General features: G+C 41.0%; 1 protein-coding gene across 3 annotated transcripts in view; it reads right to left on the bottom strand.

The window, feature by feature from the left end:
* Positions 1-11,938: 11,938 nt before the first annotated feature.
* Positions 11,939-26,797, bottom strand: part of RTKN2 (rhotekin 2) — a 41,603-nt gene continuing 26,744 nt past the window's right edge. For all 3 annotated transcript variants that reach the window (XM_077183403.1, XM_077183402.1, XM_054637408.2), the window contains exons 10-12: positions 20,767-20,932; positions 18,766-18,873; positions 11,939-16,804 (exon numbers count right to left, since the gene is read on the bottom strand). In XM_077183403.1, the coding sequence (XP_077039518.1) occupies positions 16,251-16,804; positions 18,766-18,873; positions 20,767-20,932 (828 nt within the window). In that variant the 3' untranslated portion in view covers positions 11,939-16,250. The remainder of the gene's footprint in view (positions 16,805-18,765; positions 18,874-20,766; positions 20,933-26,797) is intronic.

Consider the following 26,797-nt stretch of genomic DNA (forward strand, 5'->3'; position numbering starts at 1 on the left):
TGCCCAGCTGGCAGGACACTGGGATAGGGAATAGTGACAGTGGGCACATGGGTTATCATCACCTTTTTTCCCCCATTTTCCCAGGCTAAAATAATTTTTACCCATCAGGTGCAGCATGCTTGGTGCCTGATTTCAAGCAGTGGCTGCCCTGGGGTGGCCGGGGGTGGCAGAGCCTTCTTCCTGCCTTCCACACAGCAGCATCCAAGTCCCATGTTTGCTATTTTCCCCATCTTTAATACAGCACAAGGATGTGTCACAACTGCAGAAGAGTCAGCTGGCTCCCAACCAAGAGAAATAGCAATGATCTTGATGGCATCCTTTAAAATAGCAAAGAAACCAGCTCAGACAGAAATTAACTACTCTGTGAGATTCCGTGGTCCATAAAATACTTCCCCCGGCTCCATGGTTTTAAAATAACATGAAAGAAATGCTTTCCATAAAAAGTAGTTAACTAGCATACAGATTTTTTTTTTAGTCGTAATTCTGAGAGTCATACCCAAACAAAATAGCTATACAAGCATTAAATTATACATTAAAGAAGGCTGATAAAGACAGTGAATTACAGAGCTACCATATAATATTTCAGATATACAGATAACAGCTTTATTAACATTTCTATTAAAGGTGACCTACAAAAAAGGGACTAAAATAATCTGTGATGCTTCTGATTTCTCGTGATGCAGGAGAAATGGCTCCAGCCCAACTGCCACCTAGTCTCTGCTGTCATCCCTGCTTTCCCTGCCATCATCCCTGCTTCCCCTCCCCATCCTCTCCTCCTAAAATTAATGGAAAACAGAGGGTTGCATTTCTGCTTTCTGCAAATAGCTAGGCTAATGTTTCACCTGCAGAACTTCCTTGGAGGACATAAAATGGATGTTTCTCTCAGTGCTTATCCAAAATAGTGAGATAATGAATTTTTAGGGGAGAGATTTTTTTTCCTCTCTGTTTGACAGGTACCAGGGTTTGACCATGGCAAACAAAGGCAGCAATGGGTACAGGTGGCTGCAGTGGGGATGGGGGTGGCTCCTCATGGAGGGCTATTCTGCATCACCCTCCAGTGGTTCTTCCCCTGGGGGTTTCCCAGCGCCTGCGAGGTTGATCCTGTGCTTCAGCTCTCCCTGGGGTGGGGGTACTGCCTGCCTTGCCCCTCCAGCCACCTGCAGGATTTCATAATGCCTGTGGGCAATATAAAAGATATCATTAGAAAGATATATAATGAAGTGCTAAATCTACGTTTATATAGGTAGATATAAATGCAAAAGTATAATTAAAATAATAAAATAATTTCTATATTTGTATAAATATTTTTATCTGTAGTTTATATACTTATATAAACTGTCTACACTTTCATTATATAAATATGTAATGTAAATATATAATTACCTCTGAGCCTGCTGCTCCTCTGTCCCTGGTGGCTGGGATTGTTTATCAGGTTATTTGGTTGCTCTTAGTTTCAAAATTTATGTGTAAGTAATTGATGAACAAATTGCATTCACAGGTACAGACAGAAACACGCCAGCCCTGCACAAGCAGCTCATCTGTAGGTGATCAGGCCATGCCCAATGTGTTTGCTTTCTGCTGCCACTGCTGGGCTTGGCCCCTGTCGGGGTCCCCCTCAGCCACCCTTGCCATTTGAGCCACTTTGGCTAGATGGGAGCTGAATTGCTGGTGGAGAGAAAAGGTTGTTAAGGACTAGAAAATACTGATTTATATAAAATACCAATATGCAGAGAAGGGAAGAGAGAGATCATGTGTGCATGCCCTGAAGTACTGAGAACTCAGCATTTGCCATGAGAGCAGTGGGCTTAACAGGACCACTGCCAGTTTTGCAACAGAGTGGTTTTCCACCAGGAGCCTGGTGATGGTTTCTTGTGGCGATACTATTCAGAAATTAAGACTTTGGCTCTATTTTTCCTGATTTTCAGTACAGTTTTGGCAGGCTTGACAGAAAGCAGGTGAGGAGGATTGGGTAGAAGTGGTTTACTGTGTAGGGCAGCTGTCAACAGAGCCCACCCAGCTCCTGCTCTTGCCATGCCCTAGGATTGAACAGCAGCACTTTGGAGCAACACGAGTGGTGTCTACTCTGCTGTGTTGCTGCAAACCAAACACCTCTTCCAGCATGAAGCTGGAATCCCATTCTGGTGCTTGGTTGGGGATGATCCTGCTGCCATAGCCCATCCATAGTGTGAGGGGTGGGTGATTTTGTAGAAGCTTCTCTGTGCATTTGGGCTTTGTGTACCCATAGGAGTCATTGTATATTACAACTCAGTTTGTGGTGATTGGGGTGGGGCTGCAGCTGAGCCTGATCCCCAATGGGCCACAGCTGTGAGAAGCAGGTGAACAGCATTGAAGGTAATGAGCCATGGAGTGCCCAGGGGCACTGACCAATCACCAAAGGGAGCAGAGGGCACACAGGTGCAATGCATTAGCCATGAGGGTATAAAAGGTTGGGCTGAAGAAAAAGAAGGGCAGTTGCTGGCAGCTTTCTGAAGTGGAATGAGGTTACTCTGTAAGAGCAGACACCTTCTGAAGCCTTCTGAAATGGTAAGGTGTTACTGTGTATGGGTTGAAGCTTTCTGAAATTGTATGATGATGCTCTGTGTAGCATGGTCATCTCAGCTACAACATATGCTGTGCCACATGGTGCCCTCAAAGTGACTTGGGATTGGGCTGTAGAGTGAGGTACAGCTGGAGACAGAGCCCAGCATGGCACTGAGAGCAGTGGGGAGATGCTGCCTGATCTGGACCAGACTGATTTTGACACCTGAGGTACAGGTGAGCCGCTGGGGACACAATGGGGACTTGCCAAGTGATGAACAGAGTGTTTTATCTGCATGGAAAAGAAAAGGCATTAAGACTACTAACTGTGCCCTTTTTAGTGTTTTACTGTGGGCAAAGTCACAAGATTTTAAGACTGATGCAAGTACTGCTTTTAGTGTTTGGAAAGAAGTTAGGGAAAGACTATGGGGCCTGGACAGAGCTGCCAACATGCAAAGGGCAAGCTGTGAGAAGTAGCACACCTCCAGCTATTCAAAGTGAAGAGCTTCTTGTTCTTCCCCTTGCAAGAATATTGTTATTAATTTTCTTTTTTTTTTTTTCCAAAACCATCTTTTTAAAAAAAAAAAAAGCCAAAAAAAAAAACCCAAAACAACAAAAACCACCAACAAAACAACTCTGCCTGTGTTAACTAGGGCTCCTGAAAGCAAGCTGTATTTGCTGAAACATTGCAATATAGTACATGATGCCATGGTGGCTGCACTGCTTCTGTCCAGGCCGGTTGCTCCACAAGGCCGTGGTTATCACCCTGTGCCAGATCATCCAGAGCTGGACAGGACAGCCCTGTGCAGCTCCCTGCTGCAGAGTGTGGATGCTGCCTCACCTGACCAGCACAGAAGGTGCAGCCAGCAAATTGGCACCAATGGTCCTCAGCCCTGTGAAAATTGCTCCATCAACACAGCCATCCTCATGAAGTGAGCAGCACTGCTTTGGCAGTGGTAGAACTGAGATAGAGGGTGATAGAAGAAATGGAAAAGTTGTATCATTTTGATTTATTTTCCTTATCTACTTAAGAAAGGAGGAAGAGAAGAAAGAAGGAACATGTCACTTAGATTCAGCCAGCTTAGAAGCAATTGGCAGATGCAGAAGTTGGGTGTCACATTTTACAAGCCCTGCTGTCTGGGCTCCCACTGTGTGTGTCTTAATAGGTGGCTGGCAGTGTTAAAACTTATGCATACACATGTGCACACAATAGACAGCATAAATGCTTCAACATTTCAAGTTAATGGTATGATTATTACCTGGAGGGAGTATGAATGCAATCTGTTCCTCCACCCCTCCTGTCCCCAGCCCCTGAATTATGTTCTCAAACACTCTCTGAGATCATACTGACCTGTACCCTTTTGATCTGGCTCCTGAACCTGTTCAGAAAGGTTTGCAGCCTCTGGGAAGTTGCACTGACTGTGCTGCACACCTCAGCACTTCGGAGTAGTTCAGGTGTGATTTCTGTCTGCAAGCTAAGACATTCCATGCTCAGGTATCATCTCTGCCCATCTCATCCAATTAGAACCAACTCTTCTGTCAATTATCTTGCACATCATGCAGCAGAACTTCTGTGATCCATCCTGGGCAAACAGGAGCTTTGCTGCCTACAAAGGTGATCATGTAAAAGCTGTGCTTTGCAGTGATCTGGATTCTCCTGGCTTTTGCCATCCAGGTTAACTTGGTGTTTAACCCCCTTGTGTTAAAGGGAGTTTGGCAATGAAGGGACTACTTTATGGGGAGTGCAGGGATATTATTCACATCCAGTGTTTAGTATGGAGACAATTCATTGCAAATGTCTCACAGCTGGTCCAGGCACTTCTCCTCTGTTGAACTCTCTCCAGAGAAGAAGATCTGCTAAGGTCTTCCAATGATGTCCAATTTCAGGCAGCTTGAAGGCACCCTTAATGCAGTTTGGCTTGTGCTCACCCCTGCAGGAGCATAGGAAGACCCCCCCCTGTCCCCAGCTGCAGTGAAAAAGCTGATAAGAGACATTTAATTGATTTCCCTGAGAGGTGGAAGGGAATGGAAAAGATTTGCCAGGCTATATCACTATAGTCCTGAACACACTGCTGAATGCAAGCTGGTCAACCTTCCTTGGAAAACTTGGATTTATCCAATTGCTGTGCTCCTGCAGTTGAAAAAAACCAGATTTCATTGTGGTACCCTGGTATATGTCCCCACTCCCTGGCTGTCCCTGTGCTGGGTGCTGCTGCCCTGTCCGGTCCCTCCGAGCTGTGCTGCAGGCAGGCCCCGCCTCTCGCACCCCAAACCCCTCCAGCTGGTCCCGTCTTACCCAGGCCTGGCTGCCTGGCTTTCTGTTTGCTCCGAACGTGTGTGAACAGGCCTCGCCTGGAGCCTGCGGGCATGGAGGCGGTGTCAATGAAAGCGTAAACACGGCCATTCTCGTTCAAGGATGTGCCGAGTGAGGTGTGCTGCGGCTTATGCAATCCTGCTTTGAACGGCTGTGAGGAATTCATAGAATTCTCATAAATCTTGATCGTTCCACTTTCATTGAGGGTTTTTATTATCCCTTTTTAAATTTTGTTTGCTTTTTTTTCCTTCCCTCCATTAATCATTCTCTTATTCTGAAGTTCCTCTCTCCAGCGAGGGAGAATTAAAAAGCTCTGCTTGGCAGAGCTAGTGAACCACACCAGCTGCATACTAACAAGCAAGAGGATGTCTCTCGAGCAATGTGTAGCCAAAGAAGGGATGCATCCACTTGATCCAGTGTGTAGCCTTCCAAGAAAGCTTGGATGCTCTTTGTCAGCAGTGCAGCTATCTGGAGTAACCTGGTCCTAACCCATGTCTCACTGGCTTGGGGGATACTATCATGAGCTTTGTGACATTTGCCATCTATGTCATCCTCAGCTGAGCAGTCCAACCATGGTTTTGTGTGTTTGATTGATCCTCCAGCTACCTTTGATCACTTCTAAAAGGTCTAGCACCTTGAAACACTCTCTTAAGAAACCATTGTCCTTAGTTATTGCAGCAGGAAAAGGAGAGGTGTGGAAGGGAGGCAGAGGGAATCAGAGGAACCCACTGTAACAGTGGGAGCCATCCAGGGGGAAGAAGAAGAATGGGAGTAACTGAAGTAACCCACAAAGGAGATGAACCTGGAGGGATTTTATTTATAAACCTGCTTTACCAGCACATATGTGGTAGCCTGTAATCCTGGTCAAATGCTCAGCTTGTAAAAATCATTGAGGAAGGAGCATGAAGCTGGAGTCCTGCACAAGCCCTTATGGCAAAGGGGCACCCCAAATGGGGGGGCAAGGCTGTCATAGGGACATAGGGGTCATAGGGACCACAGCCAGCCCTGGGGCAAAGATCCCTGCCCCACTCTGTCCACAGCTCCAGGGGCCAGCAGTGTGTCAGCCCTCTCTAGAATTACTGCCTTTGGGCCCATGTGCCACAGGGATGTGAGGACTGGCAGCATGCAGGGAGCTCATCCTGGGATACATCAGAGGAGATGCTCAACACTTAGGAAAGCTTTGCCTCAGTGCCTCCAAAAAGCAAACAAAATCCCAGCAGATTTGGGCTAGAAGCAGCAGTGACCCCACAGCCTCTGACTGTGCAGCACATCACTGCTGCAGTGGCCTTCACAGGTCCATTGTACCAGAATTATGTACCCTGATCATCTTTTTAATAGCAGTTAGGTGGTTAATTTCCTGAAGGTTGCAGGCTGAAGTCTTATTTTTCATATGTGACTTGATAATTAAATTATCCCTGTTGCTATTACATAATGTAAGTAACAGCTACTTGATTTTAAAAGAATAGTCAAATTTGGCAGACAGTTCAGAATAATTTATTTTATATTGGAGCCTAATGCTAAGAGATTGCACAAAAAGCAGAAGGCAGCTGCCTGGAATAGTCTAAAATAAGCGTGTGGTAACCAACAACTATTATTATTGTATTACTGCTTATAATTCCCAAATGGAGAATTAAATTTCTGTAATAGATACAGCTTTTAACAAAAACAAAAATAAAAGTATTTGCTTTTTCTGTCAAGGAAAACTCTTTTAGGAAATGATACTATTGAATGTACAGTTCCCAAGGGAGGGTGGAAGGAAAAACCCCCAGCCTTGCAAGATTCTTTTGCACAGGGCTTCTGCTTTCCACAGATTCCACTGCAGGATTGTCTCAGATTTCTTCTAAAGGGCAGGCAGAAGGATAGATTTATTATTTAGAGATAAAAATGAGCTAATTGGATTTTTTTAGCTATAATACATTCTCTCTGTAACTGCATTTAAGTTGGAATTTAGCATTCACTTGCCAAAAAATGACATTCCCTCTTCCCCACAAGCCTGGGTTCTCCATTTCTGCCTCCTAATGTGTCTGACCAGAAACACTATGGCAAATTACAGGGCTGGTCAATAGGAGCATAGGATCACATTTCAGGCTCTGGGAGCTTAATATTGGCTAGTACAATTTTGACCTTAATTTTAACAGGCTTTTGCTTCTTCATGCCAGTTTATATGGGAAGGCTGGCTCAGCCATGGGGAGCTGGGCACTGACCTGGTCTCCTGGTCAGACCTAAAAGTAACTCAAACAGTCAATGCATCTTTAATTTGAAATGCTTGATGACTAATCTCTTGTTTTCTTTAATTAATGATCTGCAGTTAATCATTGTGAATAGTAAATTGTCTATTTCAGCATTGATAGGAAGAGTTCCTATGGGAAAATGTTCCCCTATAGCTTTAATTTAAATATGCATTTTCACATCACACTTACCATATCCTTACCTTTATGCTATCGCATGATTACAGGTCCATTAACTAATCACATTTGACAACTTGTTTATTGAGGGGAGCAACTACTTTACATCTCTTGCCTGGGAAAGAAAATGCTCTAACAAACAATTATTCAGCAGCTGCAATCATGGAGCACTGAATTAATTGCTTTGAAGATCTCAGTCAAGAAGATCTTGATAAAAAATCAAAGAAAATGTTGTTTGACAGAATGCATGAATGAGAGTGCCAGGAGGGACTGAGGCTTGGTAAGCTGCAGGCCTGCTCCAGGGAGCGCTCCATGAGGACCTTGAAACACTGCACTCAGAGGAGGAGGAGGCTCTAGAAAAGCTCATTTGCTTGTTTGTTCTTTTATGTTTAGTTTATCAAAACCAGAACTTATACATATAATTTGATTATAGGATCAGGATGCTGCTAAAATGGGCAAAAAACCTGAGCACAGTCAGGTCTATAAAGCCTGACATGGATATCTCACATGTGTAACCTCTGTGGATGACTTCTGCCATACAAATAATTAACCCAAAGGGTACTGTGAAGTTTAATGATTATAAAGCACTTTAGAACTTTCTCCCAATGGGAGCTGCTGTGATTGTACTGGAGTGGGGTAAAAAGCAGAACAAGGCATGTGGGGATCTCAGCTCTGGACCTGGCTGGGCAAAATTGTCTTGGTGCACCTTGATGCTGGGAAATGCCATCCACTCCTGACAAATGTCCAAGAGGGCATCAGGACAGTTTGTATCTTGAGTTACTTTGTTGGGACCTAGAGCATTGTAGAAAATAGTGGGATTGCTGATAAAGCATGATGAAGGCACTGAAGGCATGGACTGGAAAGGGGGTTCTGATCTCTCCAGCTCCTTTGTGCCTGCTGCTCTTTTATCAGCATGAGGACCAGAGTGTCTCACATGAGACAGTGCCAAACTCTGCTCCATGGACAAGTCACAGCCTGCAGCAATCCCAAGCCATGCTTCCTTCTCTCAACTGCTGTAACCTTGTGTGCTTTGCAAGTCAGCTGAGATGAAATATGTTTCTGACAGATAAGACTGATTCCTACAGTGACACTGGAAAGGGAAGGAGAGCTTAAAGATTCAAAATTCTCTATAGTAAAGGGCTTCAAAAGTGAAGAACAAGGACTAAACAATATTTTCTCTGAATATTATGTCACTATAAAAAGCTGAAAAAGTTGCCCAGGTGGCTTCTCAGAAAACATCCTGATTGGGATTGTTGCTCACATCCAATTAGTAACATAGTCAGCTTTTCAAAACTGCCTTGTTCTTACATTAAAAGTTGCTAAGAGTTTGCTAGCAAAATCTCTCTAGAAATGGGAAGAAATAGAATTCTTTTTCCCAAGTTCATGCCCCAAGTTCAGAGGGTCTGTGAGGATGGTGGTATTGAAGTCAGTCATGAACATGGCACTAGTTTGCCAAACCAAGCACCCCTAAGGACTAATGCCTCAAAAAGTGTGATGGAAACTTCTGTCACAATGGATCATGTTTAAAAGTGAGGGGCAGAGAAACTGTGGCCACCTCCCTTGACTCTTGCTTAAAATAAGTAAGAGCCCAAATTGAATTTATCACTTGTATATACCCTGATATAACAATAATTGTTACACCCTGATATACCAATAATTGTTTTTGCAGCAATCCCTTGGCTCTCTTTAATGCTTCAACATGAGACAGATAGAGCCTAACTAAATAATTGGCTCTATCTTTTCCTTTTCCCTTTTCTGTTTTTTTTTCTCTTTTTTTTTTTTAATTTTATTTTGCAGATATGGTTGACAGAATTTGCCCTGCCAAAGGAAATGTAGAAAGAAGCAAGTAAACAAGTTGTAGCTGAAGCTTGTATTAATCATTCTAGTAAGCTGAAGAGTAGCTGAAGACTCATGTGTTCTGGTTTATAATTACAAAAAATGTAAATAGAAGATTACATATTAATGCTTAGAAATCACTAACTTTACTTGCCAAGGAATTATACAATTATTTTAAATGAATGAACAGAAAAGTGTACATCAGGCTGTAGGCTCAAGGGGCTATTGCACAAGCTGGGTTAAACTGGAGGTGTTCCCAAGACAGCAGACCTTTATCCTTCTTTAGGATAATGATCAAGCAAATGTTTAAGAATCTTCCTAATGAGGTCATGAGTAAAATGTGATGTATTATTAGACACACAAATGAACTCTTATTAAAATAATAGAAAAATCCTGATATATAAAATGCATGGTGTATTAAATCCAGTTTGACCTGAAGCCATGTGTTGAATACCATTATTAGGATCTGTCCTTAATAAAAGGCTTTCCATTTAGTTAGTAAAATTTGAGACTCTTGCTAATTTTGAGCCAAGTTTTTTCCATGCTTGAAGAGCTGGTCTGCCCCACATCAGGTGTCCCATGCTGTGTGATAAAGCTACAGCAATGAGAAGAGTATTCTCATCCTCTACATCCAGTCCCTAGGTCTGGATTCAGAAGAAAGGCAAAGCTGCCACAGGCCCTCTATTTTCTTACCAGCCAAATCTACAGGCTAGGAATCTGTCAACTCAGTGCTTTGGCAGCTGACACTCCAGCTGATCCATCCACAGCACGGGAAGGTCACTTAAATTGCTCTCAGTTTATTTCAAAAGCTCTCAACTCTTTTGTATAGACATTGGACTGAGGAGTAATGACCACTCAAAAGCAAAGAAAGTAAAGCAGCTGCTGCCATCTGAAAAAAAATGCTGTGAGGACAAAGCAGCTCACTCGTGCCAGCCACACAGTTATAACAATTTTTCCTGCTATTGAGAAATTCGTGAGATGTTAAGCTCACTGTAACAGCACTAAGATCTTCCCTTGCCTAAGTTACATCTTTATTTAGGCACACACCATTCTGGCCACAGAGTGATGGAAATATTTTGATTTGGTTTTTGCTAATGCACAATGAATTGCTAAAACGGAGGCAATATTAATGAACGTATTCTGTTCTTGTAAATCAAGAGTGCCCCTGAGCAAGTAGTGCGTGGTCAGCTCTGGGCACCCAGCTCAAGAAAGATATCATCAAAATACATGTGGGATTTTGAACTAGACACTAATGAGAAAATGGAAAATAGAATCCAAACAAAGATGGAAAAGACTGGGACCATTTTCCTTTCGGGTGCTAAAACTTAATCAATGATAGTTGTATTTGGAACCACTTTTATAGTCAGTGACAGAAAAAGGAATGGGAATGTGAACACTTGCTGACCCTTTCCTTCTTAGCAAAAGAAAATACACAAATTTTAAAGCTTGGAAAGAAAAACTCTTGTGGCATATCATCAAGCTGCAAGTGCTACAAGACAACAGTGATGCCAAAATTTAAGTAAATTAAAGAATATAATTTTTTACTTTTAACTGCCACTCTGAATTCATGTCCAGACAGAGACATAAAGGGAAACTTTGACAGACTAAAAGGCTTCCCACGTCTGCATATTAAAAAGCCTGTAATTACTAAGGGCTGGTAAGAGGCTGTGTATGAAATGACTTTCTTCTGCAAGAAGAATTCCTGTATCACTACCAAACACTGGACAAGAACTGCAAAAAAACCCTTCAGGTGAAACATGTATATTATAAATAATGTCTTTTTGTAGCTATTTTGCAAGAAGTTTATAGAAATGTGAAGAAATACTGTAACAGAATAAAAGGCACTTCACTAGTTATTATAAATTTTCTCCCTTTGGGGAGGTACATAAAAAACATTTAGAAAGCTATCTTGATATAAAAATCTTGAAAGATTGTTCTTTCCTCATAAAAAGCAATTTATTTTGATGTCTCACAAACTGGGGGTTTTTGTGAGTATATAATACATATATGGAACAATTACAGTTTAACCATTTGCTAATGGTTATATGACGAGAGCATCATATCATATTCCCATGATTGCTTGAAGCAAACTGCAGCAGCTTTAGCTGCAGCACAATTTTCATTAAATCACTCAGCTGCACTGTCCTGCCTTGTAATTGTCAATCTCACTTTGTTTTTTTCATGGACTCTTATTCCAAAATTAAAATGTCTTGCAATTCCTTTTGCATTTATTACAGTAATTTTATAACTGGGTCAAAAGAACACTTTACTTGAGCAGCTCAGTTAGCTCTAAATTAGCAGTGTCACACTGAGATCTAGCTGGTGAGGTGGGTAAGAGTTCCCCTTCTGCACAAGGGTGCCTGTGAAAGGAAAACAATTAATGGATGGATTCATTAATTAATCAATGGATGGCAGTGGCTTATTTATGAAGCCACCTTACAAAGCGGAGAGCAGGCTGTAAATCTGCATCATGGCATCTTTTCCTCCATGACTATGAGAGAAGTAAGATGAAAGCTAAACCAAGGTGTTTTGTTGTGGCACATTTGTGGAAAAGAGGTGCATCTCATAACATTTCTGACTTTACCTACACAGGGTGGTGTCTGTTGGATTCAGTGAACAGCAGGGAGCATTGATTTAACTGATTAAAGCCAGTTTGGCTTTTCCTCCCTTCATCCAGGCCAGAAAACTGAGGCTGATACTGTTTGCTGTTGTCAGTATGAGCCTACAGGGGTACATTCATGGCAGGCCCAAGGGAAAAGGAGCCACTCCTGAGCTCTCATTTTACAGCAGTCATCACCCATGGCTTATACACTGGAGTAAAGCTTAATGTAGTTCCAGATTGAAAGAAATTACACCAAAAACCTTTTATTCTAGAAACGTTTTTAATTTCACTTGCATATTTTAACAGAAATACAGTATGCTAGCAGCAAAACAAGATTTCTGTTCTAACATTTCACAATACATTAGTGTCCAAATTTCCATTTTTCTATTAAGGCAGTTTGCATTAATTAGAAATCAACTCTGAATACTATGACAGTATTTTCAAATACATACAAGCCACCATAAAATAACTATTAGTATTATTACCATGGGAAAAAAAGCCCACAGTACTAGTAAAAATGTAAGCATTTGAAGGTAATGCCTTTAAAACCACAGAAAGTACCGTCTACCATTCCAAAACCAAGTGAACAGCTGAAGACATTATGTAAATATAAAAAGTTAATAAGTTAAGGCTTTGTTCAGTCAATATTTCAGAAGTTCATGTTCTGTGAAATTTATATTCAAGTTTGAACTAGCAATTAATTTCAAGTTTTACTTCCTAAAAGAATAGTTCAGGCTGACTTCTGTCTCCCCCACTTCAAGACTGCATCCAATCACTCAGTTCTGGTTTTAAGCAGCATTAATTAATCCCAGCAGAGAACAAGCAGGTACAGTTTCCAGAGCAGGCCTGACACATTCCTCAGAGAAGTCTCTAATCCCACGTGTGGTTCAGCAGGTGCCACCAACGTCCTCCCTGTGCTGCACTGGCTCATTGGAGCCATTGACCCTGGCAGAAGTGTTTCTCAATGGACTTCCCAGCCAGGTGACAGCATTCCAACCTGCCTACACAAATGTGAGCACAGGGGAATGGGACACAAGGGCTGGGAGCAGCCACAGGTCCCCCAAGCCTCATCCCAGCAGGAAGCTGCCAAATGACTTCTGGGTTCTGATCCCTGATATTTTGAGCCATGCAATTAAAGCATCCTCATTGAATGCAGCTGCTAAGATGGTGAAACATGACATTCTCCTCTGCTGCCGGGAGCAGCAGCTCCTCCAGGGGCACTGGCTTTATTGGATAGCTGAGCTCTGTTTCCTGGGAGCCTGCAGGTTTGAGTGGTTAAACCAACTTGCTTCACAGAAGATGTAAAGGCACTAATGGCAATACAGAACGGGGCAGGGGAAAGAAAGGCAAAGTAGCAATAAATACTAAAACCTGAATCAACTCTTTCTTCATAACAGGGATTATGTAGTTCTGAAGCAGACAAACAGAATAATGAATGGCCTTGTTTGCTTAGTGGTGATCACTGCAATATCATGAACTGGCTCACATGAGTCTAATTTAAAGATAGATAGAAAACATCACCACAGCTTCATGGAGAATAGGGCTTGAGCAAAAGGTTGCATTTTATTCTTACAGATCTTAAGCTTGGCTTGCAAAGACACCTGCACTGAGGTGTTACCCACAAGAACCCTGAGTAACTTTCTGAAAAAAAGATGAACATGTAATTTTCTTTAAAATATCATAATAACAATGTCAAGATACAGTATTAATAGGGATTCAGCAAGAAATTTAGCTGTTTGCCATCTTACTGAAAGTTTTAAAAGCTCTGGGACAAAAGGGACAGAAATTCAATGGCCTGCCTGTTTGCTTTCCCCACCCCCTCCCCATGTCACTGATGTAATAAAAACTTATCACCTCTCTACAAACCTTACCTTGCATTCAATTTTAAAAATCAATGATCTGGAATAAACTGTAAAAATCACTTGCAATAAATTTGCAAAGGACATGCAGACTGCTGGAGTAGTAAAGAATGAGGACAGGTCACTTAGAGCAATCTGGATCACTTCATGAGCAGTATTTTAATGCTGGTAAAATACTATTTGTATTTCCAAGAAAATATAAGGTAAGATAATAAGAGGATGATGTACCACATTCTTGAGAAAGACTCTGAAGAGGACTTGGCCCATAACAGTCAGCATCCAAGGCAATGCTTCCACAAAAAAAAGAAAAAGAAAAGATAATACAATTTTTGAGGAAAGAGAGAGGGAGAGATATTCATCAGAGCAAGAGGATCACATTATGGCTCTGTACCGTCCTGATGGATCACTATTGACATGTGGCATCTAATGCAGATGTCACCCTTACAAATACTTCTGTACATGAGAAATCCAGAGAAGAACGTGAAGATTAATTAGTCTTGGATAACATCCACTGCCATAGGAAAGTTAAGGAATTCAGTCTCATCAGAGAAAAGGTTAAAAGGGACATAATCATGATTTATAACTACACACAGGCAATTAGAAAAGCTGATACTACAGAGATCAATATAAGCAATCAAATGCATAAAAAGACCGAAATAACTTAAGGTGGAGCTAGAAATGCAAATAGAAAATCAAGTGAAAAATGTACCTGGGGTAATTAAGTATTGCAACAGGAGGTATGAGTGAATTCTCATCACTTGAAGACTTCAAATTAATATTAAATGCCTTGCTAAAATACGTATGTTCAGTTCAAAACAAAGCCACTGAATTTAACAGAGAAACAGCTTGTTGAAATTCAATGGTCTGTTGAATTTAAAAATAAATCCTCATCATGGTGCTTTCTATCCTTATATATTTATGAGATTTTTTTAAAAAATACAGCTACAAAATTAAAGGGGGTTACCAAGAAAAGGTGTTTTTTTCTTTCTGAGCACAGAAACATTTAAGGCTAGATTTAAAGCTAAATAAACTGCAGCTGCATTTTGGAAAATATTCTTCCCCCACTCCCAATTTTTCCCATTTCTTGTTCAGAGTTGTACAGTCCACTTAGTTGACTGTCTGATTTACATAATCATGTAGTTTTTCTTCAGTTTCTCTGTTCCTATTTATAAGCCATTCACAAACCATCCACTTAAGTAACAGCATGATTTATTGTAAGAATGATTATGGTTGTTTCAGAGGGAAAATGGAACGTGATTAAATAAAGAATGAACAAGGACATTCTAGAACAAAGGGCTCTAATCCTGCAAAAGGATTTGTAAATGAAACCTGCCTCTCAACCCCATCCCAAATGAACTACTGAGGGAATTCAGCAGATACCTTTACAACTGTGGAGCCAAGAGCTTAGCTGAAGACAAAAAATTAAATAAAATAAAACAACCAACCAACCATGCCCACAGTATCTTATGGAGAAATGGTAAAGCTCCCAGGGCCATCCATATTTTGGGAAAAAAAATAATAAATAATGAACTATGTATACAGTTGCTGATATGACCCTCTCAACACAGGTCTGAGCACCAAGTCTCCAGAGGGAGAACTGCAGGCAGACCTTTGCCCTTGGATAAGTTCCAGCATCTGAGACAAACGCATCAGCCAAGGAAATGGCTGGGTATTTAAGCTGTGGATCCAAGAGAACACAGCTTTTTCTTATGCAGTAGATGTTTTGCAGGTGCCACAGGAACCCTAACAACCCATAGTTCCTTACAGAAGTCAAACAGAAGTGAACAGTCTGATGAAAGAATCTCAAAGTTCAGTATCTTCACCTGAAGTGCTTATTCTCTGCTACTGCAGAAGGAACAAGTGGTGGAAAAGCCCTGTTTGCTTACCAGTATCACTGCCTGTTTACAAACCAGCTCCCTAGCAGGAACAGCTGAGAGGCTCCACAAAGGAGGAGCTGTGTTACAGACCCACGTTTGCCAGGAAAAACAACTGTAAGATGAGCACATATCCAAGCAACTGCTTTTAAATGCTTGTCTTAGCCCAGAATAAAACAACAGTGATGGATCATATCCTTGCTCAAAGACAGATAATTCTGGTCCATTCCAATTGCACATGAACCAGCAGGAACTTGGGAAATCCCACACTAAATTGAGAGAACTGCCTCAGAAATTTGTATGGAGTTACAGAGCCATTCAGAACTGCACAAAAGCTTTTCATACTTGATTACCATATAGGCAGCGTTTCCTAAACAGCAAGGGGGAGAGAGGATGCAGCAAGCATGGAGCCCAAGAAAATCAGCTTTGCAAGATCTGTGCTGAATATGTGTGAATTCCCACTTAAGTAGTCTGAGGAGCTGTGGCTGGGCTAAGCTGAGGGACTGGTAGAAGGCACTGCTAACATCCCTGCTGTGGGGACAGCTGAGGTTACCCTGAACACTGGTTTTTTTGAGAGGAAAGTACTGAACTATTGTTTTCAGAAATAGCACCGTTACTCCAGACAGATAAACACCCCCCCATTCCAGTGCAATTATTTAGATAAGAGCACTAATGAATACAGCTGAGACTGCAGCTAGCAGTAATGCCCTGGACCACAGGAAACACTTGAGCTAAATGCTAAAATCTACTTTTAATGAAGGGTATTAGGAGAAGGCTGGAAAACTTTAAATTCCAAAGACTCCTCTAAGCTAAATATGATGCCTATGGATGCAACCAGGACCTGGGGTCCAGTATTTCTGTGATGCCTTTATGTCTAGGGGTTGGGACTGGTTTGGTTTCAGACTTGGTCTTGCTCAGCAGAGAAACAGGATTCCCCAGGCCAGCTAAACCACTTTTCCCACAAAGACCAATTTTGCGAGGAGGAGCAATGGGGGTTTGCAGCTGCTGCATTTTCGTAGCTAACACTGACTCAAAGGAAGAGCTACAGGCAGGTGTGTGGTCAGGCTTCCTCCAGTTTTCCTTGCCCAGCTGCTCTGTGTTCACCTGGGCTTCTGCACTGTAGGGTGGCTTATCAGAGGGCGGAGGTGGAGCTCTTCTTTTCTTTCCTCTGCTGTCATTAGGACTGGTAGTATCTCTTCTTGGGTCCGGATGCACGTTTTTCTGAACAGTCATCTCATGAGATCCATCAAAGAGTGATGCCCACAGGGCAGATGCAGGCTCTTTCTGCTGGCCAAGAAGGAACTCACCATCGCTCTCTTCAATTTTCCTGTGTATGATATCAGCTAAGCCCTCAGGTTTCACTGGAGAATCAATGCCTGTAATTTTAAGGGACAGCAATTAACCCAGATTAAAACACCACCAATGACTTTACTTCTATCTATTTTCTTATTACTACTCAGAATACAAACCTGTATTAACTATTTCACCAAGTCTGAACGAAGAGTATTAATGGATAAAATGGAAAATATTACATATGCTATCCAAGAGGGAACTGAGGTGACAGGAGGGAATTATTTTTGTGACAGCTGGCATTGAGGCAGCAGGGTAGGCACCAATATTTCTTTCCAAGTAAAAGAAAAAATAAAGTACTACAGGGAAACCTGTATGTATTAGTTATTAAATACATTTTGTTGTATAGTGCTTTGAAAATTTTGTTTCACAGGAGGCCCATGAAAGTCTGACTAAATAGTCCTGTGCTGCCAGCTGTAGAAAATAGGACATCTTTACATATATAATTTTTCCCTGTGTGCCTTAGGACTGCCTTGCTCCATTTCTTATTCTTCTTACTGAGTTTTCCATGTATACTGCAGTAGTACCAGCCTCAAACAGCAGCAATACCTGATTTTCAGTAGAATCACAGAACAGTGTAGGTTGGAAAAGGCCTTTAAAGGTCACCAAGTCCAACTGTTAACCCTGCCAAGTCCACCACCAACCCATGTCCCTAAGCACCACATCTGCACATCTGTCTTTCAAATATCTCCAAAATGGTGTCCCCACCACTGCAGCCTGTGCCTCTGCTTGGTAATCCTTTCTGTGAAGAAATTCCTAACATCCAATCTAAACCTCCCCTGGGGCAACTGGAGGTGGTTTCCTCTTATCCTATCACTCCTTACTTGAGAAAAGGGACTGAATCCCCCCTGGCTACAGTCTCCTTCCAGGTACTTGGAGAGAACCATAAGGTCCCCTCGAGGCTCCTTTTCTTCAGGCTGAACACTCCCAGCTCCCTCAGGCACCCCTCATCTCCTGTGTGCTCCAGACCCTTTCCAGCTCCATTGCCCTTCTCTGGACACACTCCAGCCCCTCAGTGTCTTTCTTGTAGTGAGGGGCCCAGAACTGAGCACAGGATTTGAGCTGCCTCACCAGTGCTGGGTACAGGGTGCTACAAATACTATATATAATCCAGGAAAAAATGGTGAAAAAAATGGTGTGTTACGAGTGAAATGGAGTTTGTGTTCTGCTCCTCACTGAGGTACATGTGTATCAGTGGAATTATGCTACTGTGTTACCTTTGTAAAGCTTCTGTGTGGTTCATTTACTGCATTTCTGCTCTGCATTCACAGCTTAGATAAAACCTGACTGTTCAGTGCTCTGATGCATGGTAACTCAGTGACCCACATGGCATTTTGAGCATCATCACAGCTCCATCCCAAGCAGCAAGCAGTCAGGCATTTAGAGTTGTACAGTGTTTCACAGTCAATACTGCATGGGACCCAGTAAAACAAAGTGACCTACTTTTTCTAGTCTGTAAATATTATTTCTGTAACAAAACTATTAAAAAAATCCTGCTGCATACCATTTTTCTCTGCAAAAATACAAGTCCCAGATATGTTCTAGCTAGATTTTCCAAGCATATTTTTCCACATCATTGCCAAAGACCAAAAAATTAGGTAAGTTATGCTAGGTAAGCCTTCAAATAGCTGTAAGAACGGCAGATTAATTTCATGCAATTGGTTTGCAAGCTGGACTATTTTACCTTTACATTTCCTGAGCTGTATACTACTCCTACCATGAGTGCTTATTTCTAGTGACAGCTGTTTTGAGTGTGTTCAGGGGAGACTGCAGATTTTTTAGCTCAAGCTATAAAAGTGTATTCATTATTTGCACTGTTACAAATTCAGATTTAATATCAACTCCTTGGTATGCAGTTATGTTGCTCTTTCATTGTCTGAATTGTCCTTGAAAAACTCAGTGTTTCACCACCAACACCAGAAGCCATCTGAATTCAGACAATGTTGTTTCTGTTACTCTGCAACTTGAAAAGGCAAATCCCACTTACTCATATCATGGTAGACGGAGGTCGCTTCCTTTGTCAAGAACAAAGGTGGTTTCCGTGGTGACATAATCTCAATTTTCATAAGTTCCTCACAACAATGCTTCCACTGGCCTGAGAGAGAAAAGAGAACAATGACTGGAACTTAAACACATCAGCCTGGAAAAAAAATGGAAGTTATTAGGTTGTGTCAGGAAACTATCTCCAAAGTAATACTAAACAGTGACAATTTACTTTTGTTTAGCAAGAATGCTCAGGATTAATTTGTATTTTCACCTCTGTATTCATTCTCTTAGCACAAAGGTCATAAGATCCTAGCTGGAATTTAAGCATTCCAGCATTACTGTTACACTATGATGGCTAAAGATCATAATTTGCCTTCAAATCCCCCAACAGTATAAATCCAAGGGGGAAAAACATTTAAAAAATTAAGGTTTGGGAAGCTTCATCAAGTTATCAGGAACAGCCTCCAATATCCTGCAAGGCGGATGTTATACAGCAATGTTACAATGTCATGGCAAAGGAACATTCTGTTTTTAATAGAGGATAACTTGCCTTTTATCCCTTAGCAGACAAGAAAACCTCTTTTTCTATTAATAGATTTTGACCTTAAGGAAAACAAGACACAGTAAAATTACTTTGTTCATACCAATCATTCCAAGTTTTCTGAGCACATTAATTTTAAGAGAATTTTAGAACCAGGGAAGAAAAAAGGCATTTAAATGCCAAGTGACCCATTTTTTCTGAATCCAAAGAAAATGTCTCAAAAAATCGGTGGGTAGTATTCTATCTATAATGAATAAGAAGTAGATCTTTTACCCTACTCTACAGATAATTTAAAGAGGATGCCCTAGTTTTTGCTTGGTGTGTTTCTTTAATTGATAGTGCTTTTTCTCATTGTAAATCAAAGTTAGAAATGACTGGAAATACAACTACGACTCTGAGTTTCTACAACCTCAATTCAATTATTTGATTGGTGTTGTCTCTGACTAAAGACTGATATTTCATTAATTGACCTGGTTTTGTTTTCTGACCTGATAAAAATGCCTACCAGGAAGCAACTCTACTTTGTCAATGGCAGCACAAAAGCTGACAGCCTCTACTCTCAGTAAATCTATGAGTCAAGCAGAAAGCAGAAAAAAAAGACACAGGCAAATTAATCTCTGTAGTTTTTATAATAAAGATTTGGTGATAGACAAGGAGCACAATATACAACTTCAACAATATTTCACACCAATAAATGAGTTCTCTCTGCCATGTCAGATCAGGGTTGTTCCAGAGGTTTGCCACAGGATCAGGGTAACCCTTTAATGCTGTTCCAAAGGCTGAGGTCCAGGTAAGCAGTGTGTATTTGCCCAGCTGGATGGACCATGCCTGGGTGAGCATATTCCCATGTGATGAGAGCTACCAAAACCTTTGAACTACACAGAATCAAGCAATCCCTGTTATAACAAGTTGTAATTTAATTCATCCATAACACTGCTGAGCAAGGAAACCCCAAGTTTACGTGTGACTGCTTCGAAGAGCTGGCTGAAACCCCATCCTAGCCCAGGCCCCACACGATCCCAGCATCCTCCCCACTTGTCACTAAGGCTTCCATACGAAGGTTTTATGCTTGCAGGATCTCACCAGACCAACAGACCACTGGTTGGGTGCCCAGGCAGAGGTGGACTCCTCCCACTACAGTGGGAAGAGGAAAAGACGGTGAGAATTTATCAGTCTTTAAAAACATTATCAAGAACACTGCTGAGAGAACAAGCTTTTTGAGATTGATGGACATACTCTGCCTCTGATTTCCTGCAAGAACACATGAACTTTGGTTTAGTCAAATATTTGCCTTCCAACGACTTAGACCACCACCCAGTATTATCCCAGAGAATATATTTCTTTTCGTTCCTGCAAACAAAGGCTTATGAGGCAATTGCAATTCGAATTGCTCCAAGATCCCTTTGATGTTACATAATGCCCATTGGGAGGGCACGCTGCCAGCACTGCCTGCTTACTTACTCAGATCATAAAAGTGCTGCCAGAAAGCCTCCATCCACTGATGAAGCTCTTCCCTACTGTCAGTAGCAAAACGTTGGGTCACACCCTCTCCAGACACAGGGTTGATAACAGAGAAGTTATTGGCTCTTCTCCTGGAGTCCTTATCCACAGCTCGAATCCTGGTTTCCTAGGAACAACAAACTGTGCTAATGACTTATTGCTTCACACTGCCATCAACTTAGGGCCAATGACAGCGTAAGGAAGGTAGAATTTGCCTTTTTGTCTACTTCAGATTAATGCCCAATTGGAAAAAAAAGAACCAATGTCAGGAACTGATTATAAAATTGTTTTATCATAAAACTGTTAAAATGGCATAAAACATGAAAAATAAGGGAATAAAGCACAATTATCACAGTTCAGTCTGAATTACAGAATGTACTGTAATTCAGTGTTCCCCTCTCTACCTTCACCAGCTCATCTCACACTGCCCACTCTTCTCCACAGCAGTTTAGTGAATAATCCAGAATAACAGCAAGCAGCTCCTTTGATTCAGATGGACAACCACATTATTACAGCCACCATTTACACCTCCTACCGCACTTCCCTGGGCCATTGTTTACCCACTGCACTGTAAACTTGTATCCATTTAACGTTCATCTTAGTGCATCACCACAGGCAGGGTAATACAATAGTGACGGGAAAATTAAAAAGAAACTTACCTAGGCCATCTTTAAAGGGGCATTTGTAGCAGTAACCCATACAGTTCTACTAGAACAAGATTCTTCTCTAATAGAAAAAAATTATTTCCCATTTAAAAATAGACATTTTAGTTTTAACCTATTTAGGAAAAGCTACACAGAAATAATTAAATGTGTATATATATCTAAAAAGTATAACACAAGTCTAAAAATCTCTTCACCTAGAGTTAGAAAAGCTCTCAGATTACACAGCAGCACTGTTAAGGTTTTTCCTTCTGTACAGGGACATAGTTCAATTGCTCTAGACTAGATCCAGTGGTATTTTCAGAGTATTCACTTTCTTTGTTATGGTAATACTACAATTAAAAAAAACAAACAAAAAACCACTTATCCCTAACTCAGTAATTTTTGTGTGTGTGTAAAATGCTAAAAGCTTTAAGTTTAGCTAAAACACAACTAAAAGAATTCCAGAAGGCAACTGGTCAACATTGCTGCTCATCACAACATGATGAGCAAATTAAAACAACTAACATCACTTTATTTGTAGAAGTAAAGTAGAAGCCCTGGGAATATCTTTGCACATGCAACTTGAGCTGACTGAACCAGCAGCAGCCCATTACAGCACTGCTCCTCAGAGGATTGCTGGCACACCCAGGAGAGCAGAGTGATGAGCTTTGGTGCCAGGGCAGCAGCCAGCCCTGAGGACACCTAACACCCAGCAGGAGCCTGCACTGCCCCCCTGCCACCCCGGGGCACTCCTGGCAGTGCCCAGGATTTGATGGAAGCCAACAGCCACAGCCAGGGCTGTGTTCAAACATCTCCTGTCTGGATGGACAGGGAACCTGACCACAAAGGTGGCTCCTCAAAATCAGGGAGGACAGAACAACCAGTTCCCTTCTACTCAACTCAACCACATGTCAAACATCTGCTAAAGATATTAAACATACACCTACAGAAATTAAGTTTACGCATGGGATCCCATGGGGATAAGCCTAGTTCCGATACTCAGAAAAACAAAAGTTACTCTACAGGCCATTCCCCAGATTTTAAATGCATTACTGAAGTAACCATTTGAAATACCAACAACTGCTTGTAGCATATCTGATGGATATGTTCATTTAAATTCTTCTGTCTAAAAATAGGAGATGAAGTAATTCATCCATCAGTGCTCTATATCCCATTAACTCAGGTAACCATAGATACCAGCAAAAAATGAAATCAAATAGATTAACATTTGACAGGTAAGAACTTCAAGCATACCATACACACAAGTTTATTTAATGATGTTTGCTGCAGGTTTTATCCCACAACTGTGGTATTATTCAAAGGAGATGAATCCTCAAGCAACAATCTCTATCTGATGCTTGAATATTTCAGCAGTCATACGAGACGCCATTGCAGCAATGGGCTGATGAATTTGTCAGGCTTGGGTGAATTACACGACGTGCCCAGTTCCACTTCATAAAAGCAAAACCCAAACCAACAAAAAGCTATTAAAAACAAAACAAAAACAAAACAAGCAGAAAACCACCCCAAAAAACACAACAAAAAGTGTTTTAATTTACCATGTTGTAATAATATCTTTCCCAGTCTTATAAAAAAACTGAACCAACCCTGCTGTAGCAATTGTAAAGAGCAGAACAATCAGTGGATGGCAACAGGAAAACAATTGAATCTTGAACTCAAGTGACTCTTCTGGGGAGGCTGAAGCCAGTTTTATATTCTTTATGCAAAAGATTGTTTCTTTGAAGATGGGGAAAGACTAAGAGGGAAAAATATATGGTATTTGTAAATACCAACCTTACTCTATATTTCTCCCCACAAATAAAATCCCTTTGCCTGGAAAGCTTATATTTTAAGCTTACAAGAAGACACAGAGAGAACCTTTTTACTGCTGCAGTACAACATTTTCCTGATAAGCCATTCCTGACACACTAAGAAGCACTGGTTATAAAGACCATTTTAAGACATCAGAACAAATTACAGTTCTTAAAAATATTGAATAACCTAAAGACCAAGTTCTGTGTATCTATTTTAAGGTTAAACAAATCAAATAACACACAACAAACTCTCTTCTTGTTTTTAGTACAAAAAAATAAACCAAACTGAAATTCAGTACAACACTGAAAGCAAGTATAACCTGTACATGCATTGGTTTCTGTTGTAATATTAATAATTTCCATGAATTTTTTTTTTTAGGCAAGCAGAGAAAAATTGTTTAATTTCAAATTATGTCTTTCAAACACATTTATGCAGTCTATCAGCTAATATTTTGTCCCTTCCTTGTTTTGTGAGCTTGTACTTATGTGACATCCTCATGGCCACTGGCTGGTCAGTACAACGTGCGAGTGTGACATGGATAAGCAATATTAGGATATCTGTGCCATTGTTCTTGGGAGCAATGCAGCAGCTGAAAACATGGAAAAGGAGATAGCAATACATGACCAGCAAGCATTTTGGGAAGCAACAGTGAGCCAATAAAGCAGCTTTCAAACTGCTCAGTTTGAGCATAGAAGGATCTGGGTGTTCTACCTGCTTCCCCTGCCTGCATCCACAACATCTTTCAAGCAACTGCAAGACTAAACCAAGCAATGGGATATGAGATACCAGACATTGGGAGGTACTGAACTAGTCTGTGCTTTTCCAATACATTTTCACAGTTACAAAGGCTTTTCCTAAGCCAACCACTGGGACAAAGTCCTTACCACAGAGAATACAGATATTTTCAGGGCTTATCTCATTTCCCTGTGCTGGAGTTCCCCAACACACACAGTGAATATTGCTCATGTTGCTGGCTCCCTAAAAGCTCACCTGGTCCAGAACTGACATCCATGTTCCTCTGCTCCAGCCCAAGGATGAACTCCCTGCTTCCCTAGAAATATGGATGGTTCCCTTGAAGTTACACTGCTGCAACCATCACATTTTCCAACAAAATCCTGTACCTGACCTAGGCAGAACAGCTGTACCACCAAAGATTGTCATTCAAGGTAATTGATTTTGTGCCTCTGCTCCTGCTGCACTGATCAGCAGTGTTCCCATGAGCCTGTGGCTGTAAACCCTCACTCCTCACCCTGCTCCCCTCAGCCATCAGCAGGGGCACGGAGAGAGCCCCGGGACAAAGCCTGCATGGGCAAAATATGCCAGGAAGGAAATCGTGGGACTACAGCAATTTGAAGCAAGATCTCAGAATCCCTCAAGCTTCAGGCACCCATGGCACAAAAGAAGTTTTCTAATCTATGTACCAAACACAGTAGATTATGTATTCCAAACACTGAGCAACTAATGTGAACTGCTGGAACATGCACCAATTTACTAAGCTATCACGTGTAGGCAAGGCCTTTATTTTTCATTTCAAATTAAAGAAAACTTGAAAAAATATCAGGAACTGGCCTATAAAGGATATTTCTTCAAATTGGATTCCAGTAAATTTTCTTTGCTACAGAAAATATCATTTCTCTTTTCCTACTTAGTTGTGCAATATAATATGTTATAATCACATTTAGCTGGAACAATAACAGTAGCACTTGCATAATAGGAACTGCAGAACCATTCTTGCTCAACAGCAGTAGCAGTGAAGTCATCTAAAGTTGAAGTAATGACTTTGCTGGTCTTAATGGCTTCAAGTCTCAATTCAAAGGGAATTGGAAATACAGCTATTGGTGTGAACGTTTTCCAGAGAATTTCTCATAAATCCAGATGATTTCATTACTTCTCAGAAAGTATCTTTAAATTACATGTAAAGGATCAACTTCACATTACAAATGAAAATGCCACATATGCAACCCTAAGAGATTTTAGTTAGAATGTCTGGAGTTGATGTTCAGTCTCAACTTTCACTTTGAAATTGCTGTTTCTTTAACAACATGTAGCAGACAAGCCCATACGATTAGGCTGCTTCCATTTAATCCGTAAGAGAAATTTCATAACAAAGGAATCAGAAAACATCTGCAGGCATTAAGTTATTTTCAAGAGAAACTGTTTAAGTAGTAAAGGATCCAAATATGTTTTCAATAGCATTTTCTTTTTTTGTTTGTTTTTATTTCCATTGAAGAAGGATTCACAGTCATTCTCCAGCAGCCTGATATTTTTGTAAAATGGTGTAAGACAAATAAATAATGTACCTTTTACAAGTTAGCTTTAAGGATACCCTGCAAACATAAGGACAATCTCTCAGGCTTATCAAGCTGGATTTTAGGTTCTAGGTGCATAGGTTACTTGAAGGAGCAAAATATCTTAGTACAATATGGTTATTTTAAAAGGAAAAGCAAAATCAGGATTTAGACTAAAACAGAGAACCCCAAGAAAAGACATGAGGCAGCCTGATAGATAATTTTAAAAAATATTCCTGTCATGTTTTAGAATTATTTAGTCATTCTATAATTTATTAAAGTTTACCATTCCTTAACTGATACCGTGAATAGCTGGAAAACAGATATGTGGCAGAAGCTGACTTAGTGAAATTGAAAGTGACTGAAGAAGTAAACCTACTTAAATATATATCACAGCATAAATATTTATTTAATGTAAATGTATAAACAGTTGGAAGAAAAAATAGCACTAGAAAAACAGGTAATTTTATTTAAGGAATCAATTTAAATCTTAGCAATTAAAAAACCATCCTAACACAAACAGGTCACATTGTTAGAACCCATTTAAATGTTTGGGTTCCTCAGCAGTCTCACTCTGAAGAAGGATGCAGCACCCAGGGCTGGTTCTGCTGCTGTAAGAGTCATTCTTTGTCACCCCACATGTCCCCAGCCACGGCTGAGCCCTGTGCTTGCAGCACCCAGGGGTTTGTGCAGCCGGGTAATGAGTGGGGTAAGAGAACTGGTGAAAGGCAAACAGGGTGGGAGCCAAGGCTGCCCTGCCTGGAGCCCCCAGCACTGCCCTGGGCCTGCCTGGCACTCGCAGCTCAGCAGCAGAACCCAGAGCAGCCTGTGCTTAACACAGCTCCCAAACGGGTCTGTTCCCTTTGTGAGATGAACCCAGCCATGGTACTGCAAGCAACATTTAACTCCTCTGCCCATCCTTATGGGATATTAACCCTTGGTGCCTGCACCAAAACCAGCTGTTGAAAGCATCTGTTCTCTCTAATGCTTGCCATTCTAGAAGGTCCTTCCCATAACATTACTAATTTAAATATTACTTCAGGTTAATTACTGTTTCTTTGGTCAAATAGTAAGCAATATTTTAAAATTGCATTTTAAACTCAGGGCATGAACAACAGCAATAATATCATCCTAGAGAACAGCATTTCCAAAGTTATTATGCTCTGGACAAAACCGGCATTAAGAAAAGCAGCTTATTTTAAGGCACTAAAATATTTTGAAAAATTTTCCATTTCTCCTGCTAAT

The sequence above is a fragment of the Agelaius phoeniceus genome, chromosome 9 (assembly GCF_051311805.1).
Source record: "Agelaius phoeniceus isolate bAgePho1 chromosome 9, bAgePho1.hap1, whole genome shotgun sequence".
NCBI classification, from domain to species: Eukaryota; Metazoa; Chordata; class Aves; order Passeriformes; family Icteridae; genus Agelaius; species Agelaius phoeniceus.